This window comes from Parus major, unplaced genomic scaffold (genome assembly GCF_001522545.3).
Source record: "Parus major isolate Abel unplaced genomic scaffold, Parus_major1.1 Scaffold372, whole genome shotgun sequence".
Classification (NCBI taxonomy): domain Eukaryota; kingdom Metazoa; phylum Chordata; class Aves; order Passeriformes; family Paridae; genus Parus; species Parus major.
The window spans coordinates 88,171-97,906 of NW_015379296.1; the positions used below are offsets into that span (position 1 = coordinate 88,171).

Here is a 9,736-nt window from a genome sequence, read left to right on the forward strand (position 1 = left end):
GGGGTTTTGTGAGCTCCTGTTGCAGGAGGAGAGTTTGGGGGCTCCAGGACGGGGTTTTGGGGGCGCTCCAGGAGAGGCAGCATGGCAGGCTGGATTGGAGGGAGGTTTTGGGGGTGCTGCAGCGTTCCCCTCTCCGTCCCTCGCAGGCCGTGTGGTGTGAGCTCCCGTCACGGGTGCTGCTGGTGCTCACGTCCCAGCGTGGGGTCCAGGTGAGCCCTGGGGGGGGATTGAGGGGCTCCTGGGGGGTCCCCCTGTCCCCCCCAGGCTGTCCTAGCCCGTCCCTCCCTGGCAGGTGTACGAGGCTGACGGCTCCACCATGGTGTTCTGGCATGCGCTGGACGTCCCGGAGCAGCCGGCAGGTGAATCCCCCCGAGACCCCCCAGCTCTGCCCAGACACCGCAGTGCTGGGAAATCCTCCCAGAAATGGGGACCCCACCCCTGCCAGGGTGGAAATTCCAGCCTTTTCCAGGAAGGAATTTTCCCAGTATCCAACTAAACCTCTCCTGGCACAGCTTGGGGTCGTTCCCTGTCATCCTGTCCCTGTTCCCCTCCTGGCAGGGAGTTGTGCAGAGCCACAAGGGCCCCCTGAGCCTCGTTTTTTCCAGGCTGAGCCCCTTTCCCAGCTTTTCCTGGTTCTCCAGCCCCTTCCCACCTCCCTCAGATTTTCCGGCTGCTCCAGACCCTTCCCAGCTCCCTCAGCCTCTCCTGGAGCTCCAGCCCCTTCTCAGCTCCCTCAGCAGCTCCGGGGGCTCCAGACCCTTCCCAGCTCCCTCAGTTTTTCCTGCTGCTCCAGATCCTTTCCCATCTCCCTCAGCCTCTCCTGGTTCTCCAGCCCCTTCCCAGCTCCATTCCCTGGACACCACCACCTCAGTATCTCATGACAAGCCCAAACCCGTGCCAGGATTGGGGTGTGACCCCCAATTCCTGCCACAGAGATGGGTCCCTGCCCGTGAGTGACACAAACCCGTTCCCTTCCAGCACATTCTGTGTTCGCCCGAGGCATCGCCGCGGCCGGCGGCCGCTTCATCTGCGTGGGTGAGCCCGGGGCTGTGGCGAGGGTGGTGGTCCCGGGCTGGCCCGGCCCTGCTGACCCCCCTGACCCCACAGGGACATCCTTTGGGGCCGTGCTGGTGTTTGACATCCCCCCAAAAGGGACCAACGTGACGCTGAGCGAGGTCCTGGAGCAGCACCGGGATCCTATCACCGACATCGCGGCCGAGCAGGGCCAGGCCCCGGTATGGGGGGAGGGTGGGAGACCCTAAATCTCCTCACTCCCACTCCCTGCCATGGACAGGGACATTTTCCACCATCCCAGGTTGCTCCAAGCCCCCTCCAGCCTGGCTTTGGGCACTTCCAGGGATCCAGGGGCAGCTTCTCTGGGCAGCCTGTGCCAGGGCCTCCCCACCCTCACAGGGAAGGATTCCTTCCCAAAATCCCACCCAAATCTCCCCTTTTCCAGTGGGAAGCCATTCCCCGTGTCCTGTCACTCCATCCTTTGTCCCAAGTTCCTCCCATCTCTCCTGGAACCTCTTTAGGCACTGGAAGCTCACAGGGCAGGTCCCTGCAGACTCCCCAGCCGTTGTTTCCTCCCACTCAGCACTTTCCCTGATGAGTCACTGAGCTTCCCTTGCTCTGGGATCCCCAAGGAATCCATCCCCCAGAGCCCTGTGTCACCGTGGGGACACGGAGCCGCTGTGTCACCTCCCCCTGCCTCCGGTCCCCTCACCTCACACACCCCCCTGGACTTTGCTCCGGGAGTTCCCAGGGCTGCTCTGGGACATTCCCAGGGCCGGGAGGAGCCGGGAATCCTCACGGAGGAGGAAATCCACCCTCGGCGTGGCAGCGTGGGCAAATACGGACGAGTTCCAACGGAGCCCCGCTCCCGCCGGGATCCGCCAGCACTTCAGGAGCTGTTCCAGCTTGTCCTGGTGCCATCCCAGAGCTGGGGACACTGCCCGCTGTCCCTGAGCCGTCTCTCCCCACAGGACGGGGCTGGGGACCTGGTGACAGCCGATGACTCCGGGACCCTCTGCCTCTGGAGCAGCGGGGAGGAGTTCACCCTGCTCGGGAAGATCCCGGGATCTGGGTGAGCCCCGGGGCTCCCGCAGGGTGTGGGACACGAGGGAGGGACACCCTAGGGGTGGTGACACGTGGCCGTGTGTGCAGCTCCAGCTGCTCCTCGGTGGTGCTGTGGAACGGGACGGTGGCCGCGGGCTACGGGAACGGGCAGATCCGGCTGTGGGAAGCGGGGTCGGGGCGGATCCGCGCCCAGGTGAACGCCCACGCCCGCTGGATCTACGCGCTCGACCTGGCACCGCTCACCGGCAAGGTACGGGGGGGTCACAGCTGGCATCCCAAGCTGGAGTGCCACCCCAGTGTCCCATCCTGCCCCATGGCACCGCCACCTCCGTGGTGTCCCCTCCGCTCCCCTCGCAGCTGCTGTCGGGTGCAGAGGATTCCTTTGTCCACGTCTGGAAGCTCAGCAGGAACCCGGACACCGATGACATCGAGGTGAGTCCAGGCCTGGGGCACGGACGTGGCGCTTGGAGCTCCATGGGGACCTGGAATCTGGGCCATGGAGCTGCTGTGGAAATGTTGGGATTGCCTGTGGATCCGTTCCCGCCGCAGATCCAGCACTGCCACGCCGAGTGCGTGACGGACACGCAGGTTTGTGGCGCCCGCTTCTGTGACCCCGCCGGGGACACCTTCGCTGTCACCGGCTACGACCTGAGCGAGATCCTCTGCTACGGCCCGGCCTGAGCCGGGAACACCGGGAATGTCGGGAACACCGGGAACGCCGGGACGCTCCGGCAGCGCGGCCGTGGCTGAGGGGTGAGCACAGACCCCTCGGCAGCTCCGTGGGGATGTGTGGGGGGAGCCCAGCCAGGATCCTCCCCGCCCTGCCCAAAGCCCTCCCGAGGGCTGGGAGCTGCTCCCCGGGATCCTCCCGTGGCTCTCCCAGGCTCCGGGATCCTCCCGTGGATTCCCACCCTTCCCGGAGGGTGGCGTGGCTGGGAACAGACCCGGCCGAGACGGGAGGATCCCGGGAAACCTGTGCTACCTGCTGCTCCGGCCGGGAGAGCCCCGAGCCCAGCCCAGCGTCCCAGGGTGCAGCACCCGCCGGCCACGGCTACCGGGGAGGGAGAAAAGCGGGGAGAGAGGCCAGGGGAACACGGGGAACCTGGGGGGGATCCTGCATCCCAACCCCCCACAGTGCCCCAAATCCCCCTGGGATGCTGCAGTCCCATGGCCACTGGCCAGATGTTGGAGGCCCCAGCTGTGCTCCGGGGCTGGAAACAGCAGCAGCAGCTGCAGCAGGACCCCAGGGACACCCCAGGACCCCTCCAGCCCCCCTGAACCCCCCGTGGGAGCTGAGGTGACCCCAGGCCCTGCTCCCAGGGCCCTGCAAGGCCGGGAGAGGGGAATGGGGGATCCAAAAATGACCCCCCTCCCTTTATGTCCCGCTCGTGTCCCCCCCAGCGCATGGGTCAGGTCCCCACCCCCCCTGTGCTCTGTACCCCCCCAATAAACACACCCCAGTGAATCCCCCCCTCATTTCACTCCTTCCTGGGGGGGAGGGCACAGCAGAGTCGGGCTCTGTTAAAAAAAGCTTTATTAAAGGTTAAAACAGCCGCTGCTGAGGTGGGGGGAGCCCCAAGGCCGGGGGTGGGGCCGCTGTGCTCCTGGGGTAAAAAAGTGTAAAAACGGTTGTGCAGTTCAGCCCGGGGGTCGGGACAGTGCCCACCCCCCTTTTCTCCGGGGTGGGGACACAGCCCGGGGACAGGGACAATGATCCCAACCAGGGACAGGGACAAGGACAATGATCCCCCCGGGACCGGGACAGGGACAATGTTCCCCTCCCCGGGACAGGGACAAGGACAATGATCCCCCCCAGGACACAGCCCGGGGCCGGGGGGCCCGTCCAAGGCACGGAGATGAGCCGGGGGCTCTCGTAGCCACACAAGCACCCAGGGACCCCCTCCCCACGCCCACCCCCTCCCCCCCAGCCCGCCCTGCTCACAGCTTGGCCCCCCCCACCCCACGGGGGGAGGAAATACAGCACCAGAGAGCCCTTATGGGGGTGGGGACCCCCCAGAAAAGAGAGGGGGAGCGGCAGAGCCCCCGCTCCCTGCGCACCCCCAGCCCCAAATACTGCTCGGTCAGAGGTAGCACCAGCGTTGGCCGGGGCGGGGGGGCCCTGCCGGGGGGAGGGGGCTCAGCACGGCCCCCCCCGCCGGGGAAAGGCACGGTGGGACCGGGGGGCTGCGACCCAGCAGAGCCTGTAAACAGCCGGGGTGGGGGGGTAAACAAGCCCTTGGGGGACCCCCACCCCGGCCAAGCCCTTGGCTCAGTGGTGGGGGGGGGGGTCCCAGGTCTGAGAGCCACAGCCCAGGGTGGGGGTCCTGGGGCTGAGCTCCCTGGCTCAGCATGGGGGGACCCCTGGGCACAGCCCCCCCAGCCAGGGTGGGGGTCCCAGGGTCCAGCCCCTCTGTCCAGTGTGGGATCCCTGGAGCTGAGGGTGGGGGTCCTGAGCCTGAGCCCTGCATGGGAGCCCTGGGCCCAAGCCCCCCACTCCACACAGGGACCTTCAGCCCAGCTGAGACCCCCAGCCCTTTAGAACAGCCCCAGGCCCCCTCACTCCACACAGGGACCCCCAGCCCAGCCGAGCCCCCCAGCCCCGAGCCCCCCATTCAACACAGGGATCCCCAGCCCCATGGGGGAACCCCGGGGCTGAACCCCCTCTGCTCAGCTCAGGGGCTCCCAGCCCTCCCGAGCCCCCCCAGCCCCACGCGGGGGTCCCTTCCCCGAGCCCCCCGCTCAGGACACGGGGGGCGAGGGCCGCCAGAAGCACCACTTGCTGCGGGGGTGCTGCTTGCGCTGCAGCTGCTCCTCGCGCTCCCGCTCCTTCTTGGAGCGCAGGTACAGATCCTCCTCCTTCAGGTACCACACCGGGGGCCAGCGGTGCCGCTCAAAGTGCGCCTGGTTCTCTGCGGGGACACCCCGGGGCTCAGGGCAGGGCGGGGACCCCCTCCCCGCGCCCCCCGCCCCGCGGCCAACCCCCCGTACCTGGGGACATGAACTTCATCTCGCGGGGGAAGCGGCGGCACACGCGGTTGTAGTTGGTGCAGATGTAGTGCAGGCACCAGGCGGCCAGCTGCCGGGCGTTGTGGAACTGCAGGGAGGTTTTGGGGGGGTCACCCCATCACCTCAGAGCCTGTGCTCCCCTCCCGGGGGGGTCTCGGTGCCCTGCAGCCCCCCCCGTACCTGCGTCATCTCCAGGTAGATGATGACCTGCTCATCGATCTCCACGCGCTGCACGAAGGCTCGCAGCAGCTCGTCCACGGCGTATTGCTCTGGCAGAGGGGGGAAATGGGGGGCTGGGGACGGGGGGGTCGCACACCGGCGACGTGCCCCCCTCTTTCCCCGGGGCCAGCCGGGCCCCCCCTCCCCAGCGCTTACACAAGGACAGGGAATGACACACGGGGACGATCGATGGGTCCCCGCGGCGGCGGCAGCGGGGTATTGGCGGCTGACGTCAGGGGGGGCGCGCGGGGGTCTCACCGGTGAGCGCCTGCAGCCGCGGCAGGCACAGCCGGTCCGTGAGGATCAGCAGCTCCATGGCGTCCAGCTCGGGCGTCGGGGTGAACACCCCCGTGTAGAGGAAGTCGAGGACGGCGCGGAGGCAGGCGCAGTTGGTGCCGGGCAGGGACACCTGTGGGATCCAGGAGGGGTTTGGGGGGAGCTCAGAGCCACCCCCAAAGGGGAATGGGGGAATGGGGGACCCTCCAGCACCTCCAGCCCCGCAACAACCCCACAACCCAGCACCGCCCTCCCAGCACAGCTCCTCGCTTTCTCCCTGCAAGAGGGAAGTAGGAAATGCGTGTCCAGGGGGTCTGAGCAGCCCCCCGAGCCCAACCAACGATGCCCACCCTGCCCCACAGAGCCACAGGTTCCCTCCTGACCCCACCTCGTCAGCGTAGCTCTCACGGAATCCCCCCCGGAACATGGCCCTCATCCAGTCGCAGCCAGCGATCAGCAGCGGTTTGTGAGCCGGCACCGCCCCGTCATCCACGCGGAACACCACGTCTGGGGACAGGGGACAGCTCAGGGAGGGGACAGCCACCCCTCAGACATCCCTTGTCCCCCTCAGCCCTGGGCCAGCCACCCCTGGGACACCGCAGAGCAGAGCAGGGACCGCCACTGCCATGAGGACAAGAATCCCTTGGATGGCCCTTCCATGGGGACAGCCACACCTTAGGGACAAGCAGCCCTCGGCCACCACAGCCCAGAACTGCCACTGGACCCCAGCAGCACCTCCACGGCGGCACAGGGGCTCCAGGACCCCAAAAACCTCAGTGGTGGGAGTGGCTCAGGGTGACCATAGCCCACACTAGCACGAGGAGAAGGGGACACATCTGGAGGGGACAGCGGTGACCCTCCCGTCCCCACAGCCCCCCATCCCCACCCCCTCTACCTGCGAAGACTCCCTTGGCCAGGCACTCCTTGACGCGGTTGGCGCGGCGCACGTGGAAGGCCTTGGTGATCTCCTGGTTCATGAAGCTCTCCTGGTTGAGCTCGTTGGCCACCATCATGCGCAGGTCGAACACCTCCAGCAGCTCGGCCACGGCTCCCACCTGCCGCAGGTCACCGTGGGGCCGCTCCAGCTTCCCCGTGTACAAATATTCCAGCACGGCGCGGAGCGGCTCCGGCCGCACGCCGCCATCCATGGCCACCACCACCATCCGCCGCTCCCGCCCCGCCACCGGGTCGGCCACCAGCTCCCAGCGCAGGCTCAGGAAGCCGCGGCCCCACGATGACAAGTCACGGGTCCCCCCGTCCCCTTCGCTGAGGGTCTCGGGCGGCCCCTCCAGCGTGAAGAGGTCGTAGAAGCGGGAGCAGGCGGTGGCCAGGTAGACGCGGTGCGCGAAGACGCGGTGGCCGCCCTGCAGCTGGAAGACGACGTCGGCGCAGAGCGGGGCTCGGAACAGCGCGGCCGGGCCCCCCCCGAGGCCGGGGGGAGCATCGGGCACCTGGATGAGGGGCGGGGGAGGTTTGGGGGGCAGGAAAGGCGCCTGCAGCAGCGGGCGCTGCATCTTGCGCAGGTGGGACTTCCAGAACTGCAGGTGGCGGCGGGACATGAGCGCGGCGCGGATGGCGTTGTCAAACACGTCCTTGACCCCGAACTGCGCCACCACGCTGGTCTCGTAGTACGGCACCCCCAGCTCCTGGGCCACCTCGTGGCCCCGCTCCGGCGGCAGGATGTCCGAGGGCTTGATGGGCCTGGAGGGGCATGGACAGGGCGGGGGGATGAGGAGGGTGTCCAGGGCTCGTTCCAAGGATGCTGGGAGGTCTCATCCCCAGCACAGGGGGTGATGGGAGGGTGGCCCCTCCTTATCGTGGGGGTGCCAGGGGGGCCTGGAGAGGAGACCCAAGCCCAGGAGTGCTGAACAGGGCAGAGGTTTTACCCCACAAGTGCTGCCAGAAGACCCTGACCCACAAGGGGACCCCATACTGCGGGGTCAGGGGGGACATGAGGTGACGACCTGGTGGTGGCAAAACTGGGGGTCCCCATTTTAATGGGACTGGTGGTGACACACTGGGGTGTCCCTGTCACCGTGGGGCTGGGGGGTGACACTCTGGGGGCTCACTTGGCCAGCGGCCGGCGCGCGCGGTTGACGGCGTCCAGGTCGGCGTAGCGCAGGTCCAGCTGGCAGCCCACCAGCACAATGGGGGTGCGGGGACAGAAGTGCTTGATCTCGGGGTACCACATGGTCTTCACGTGCCTCAGCGAGTTGGGGTTCGCCAGAGAGAAGCACAGCACCACCACGTCTGATCTGGGGGGAGGAGGAGGAGGAGGGCAGCGCTGCCCCGGTGCCACCCGCTGTCACTCGGTGTCCCCAAACACGCCCTGCTCAGTCCCAGGACACCGTCCCCTGCCTGGGACCCCCCCAGGAGCCTCAGCACCCCCTGGGAGCACCACAGCCATGGGAATCCCACAGATCCCCGGCAGCCACACGACCCTCTGGGAACGCCGTGACCTCCGGGAGCCCCATGACAGAGGCAGGGACAGGGGACAGGAGGGACCCGACGGGACCTGGCTTCGGGCCACCACCGTCGGCCAAGTCACGGCTGCCCCAGCTCGGCTCGGCACCGTGTGGTCCCAGCCCCTGAGCACCCATGGGGGGGTCCCAGGGGGGTGGCTGGGTGGGTGCCAGCCCCCAGCACCAGGGACAGACCACGCCTGCTGTCCCCTGCTGTCCCCGGCCCTGGCTCAGGGGGTGCCAGGGGACACAGGAGGGGTGCCAGGGGACACGGCGGGGGTGCCAGGGGACACGGCAGGGGTGCCAGGGGACACAAGAGGGGTGCCAGGGGACACGGCGGGGGTGCCAGGGGACACAGAGTGGGTGCCAGTACCCCCAAGTCCCCGGAGCAGCCGCGTGGCCCCGGGCCCGGGTTGTTTTTAGTCCTCGCCGGGACGGGACGTGACCGGGAGGCGCCGCTGGAGCCGGGCCCGTGTCCCAGACCAAGATAGCCACCACCGGCCCTCCGGGGGCCCCCGGCCAGCCCCGGGGCCACGCGGACCCCGCCACCCCAGCCCCCCCAGTCCCGGGGGGCTCCCCACCCGCGGGCCCCGCCGTGCCCCGGGGAGATTAGAGGTGCTGGCGTGGGGCGGCGGCGATAAGAGCCCGGACGTGCCGGCGGCCACAGGGACCGGCTGTTTACAACCGGAGGGCCACGGGAAGTCTGGGGGGCCCTTCCAGAGCCCCCGGGAAGGGTTCCCGTACCACAAGAGCCCCCCTGGAGCCGCCCCCTACCCACAGCTCCGGAGGAGCGGCCGGGTCCCTGCTCGGGGCGGGGGTTTGGGGGGTGCAGTGTTGGGGTCAGGGAGCCCCCAGAGCTGTCTCCGGAGGGGGATGGGGGCAGTCCAGCCCCTCCCCGAGGGTTCGGGGTGCCAGAGCTGCTCTCCGGGCGCTGGCAGGAGCCCAAGGGGCTCCTCTGGCTCTGTGCATCCCGGGATGGGCAGGGCTGGCGGTCGGGGTGCTGCTGGTGGGGACTGGGCTGCCCGTGACAGGAGCCGGGGTGGCGGGCGGGGGTCTCGGGGGTGCCGGTGGCGGGGGTCGGGGGGGTTGTGGGGGGGGGTGGGGTCTCCGGTGGCGGGTCGCGGTCCCACCTGCCATAGGCGAAACGCCGGTCCTTGTGGTGGTCCCCGAAGGTGTCCCAGAGGCGCAGGGAGACGCTGACCTCGTCCACCACATCCCGGGAGCGCTCCAGCACCTGCCGGTACCGGCACCGGCACCATCACCGACCGCCCTGCCCGGAGCCACCGCTACCACCCCGGGGTGCCCCCGCTACTCTCTCGGTGACCCTCTCGGTACCGGGCGTCCCCCGGTGCTCGGTACCCCCTATCGTTCCTCCCCCCCGCCCCGGCGATGCCCGGTACCCGGTGTCCCCCGGTAACGCCCCACCCGCTGCTCCCCCGCTCGGTGTCCGGCGGTGCCTGGCGGTGTCCCCCGGCCTCACCTCCTGGCAAACGCGGTACTGGTCGATGGCCCACACGGTGGGCACGTGTGTGGCCAGCAGCCGGTACTGGCTCAGCGTGGCGTTGCAGGCGCGGGCGCAGATCAGCCGCGTCTTGCCCACCGCGTTGTCGCCCACCACGACGCACTTGATGGTCTCGACGTTGGGGCGCTCGTAGTCCACGTCGGGGTCCATGGGGGCGCGGGGGGCCCCGGGC

General features: G+C 68.9%; 2 protein-coding genes across 7 annotated transcripts in view; one reads left to right on the forward strand and one right to left on the reverse strand.

Annotated features, from left to right (window-relative positions):
• The window catches only part of WDR54 (WD repeat domain 54), a 5,134-nt gene extending 1,590 nt beyond the window's left edge, over positions 1-3,544 (forward strand). Inside the window, exons 3-10 of the mRNA XM_015616205.3 lie at positions 147-209; positions 293-359; positions 979-1,035; positions 1,108-1,235; positions 1,986-2,086; positions 2,167-2,329; positions 2,437-2,511; positions 2,629-3,544. Coding sequence (XP_015471691.1) covers positions 147-209; positions 293-359; positions 979-1,035; positions 1,108-1,235; positions 1,986-2,086; positions 2,167-2,329; positions 2,437-2,511; positions 2,629-2,760 — 786 coding nt within the window. The 3' untranslated portion in view covers positions 2,761-3,544. The remainder of the gene's footprint in view (positions 1-146; positions 210-292; positions 360-978; positions 1,036-1,107; positions 1,236-1,985; positions 2,087-2,166; positions 2,330-2,436; positions 2,512-2,628) is intronic.
• Positions 3,545-3,596: 52 nt separating this feature from the next.
• On the reverse strand, positions 3,597-9,730 carry LOC107198927 (rho-related BTB domain-containing protein 2-like). Of its 6 annotated transcripts, XM_015616201.1 has the most exons (9): positions 9,523-9,730; positions 9,173-9,276; positions 7,650-7,835; positions 6,476-7,281; positions 5,969-6,087; positions 5,563-5,713; positions 5,266-5,354; positions 5,068-5,173; positions 3,597-4,988 (listed from the first exon to the last, which is right to left on the reverse strand). In XM_015616201.1, exons 1-9 carry the CDS (start codon positions 9,712-9,714, stop codon positions 4,819-4,821), a joined length of 1,923 nt encoding a protein of 640 aa, XP_015471687.1. In that variant the 5' UTR covers positions 9,715-9,730; the 3' UTR covers positions 3,597-4,818. The 6 variants fall into 6 exon arrangements, 4 of the variants coding, with proteins under 4 accessions (XP_015471687.1, XP_033367488.1, XP_033367489.1 ...); XM_033511597.1 differs by lacking the exon at positions 7,650-7,835; XM_033511598.1 differs by lacking the exon at positions 9,173-9,276 and having other exon boundaries at positions 9,523-9,637.
• Positions 9,731-9,736: the final 6 nt, after the last annotated feature.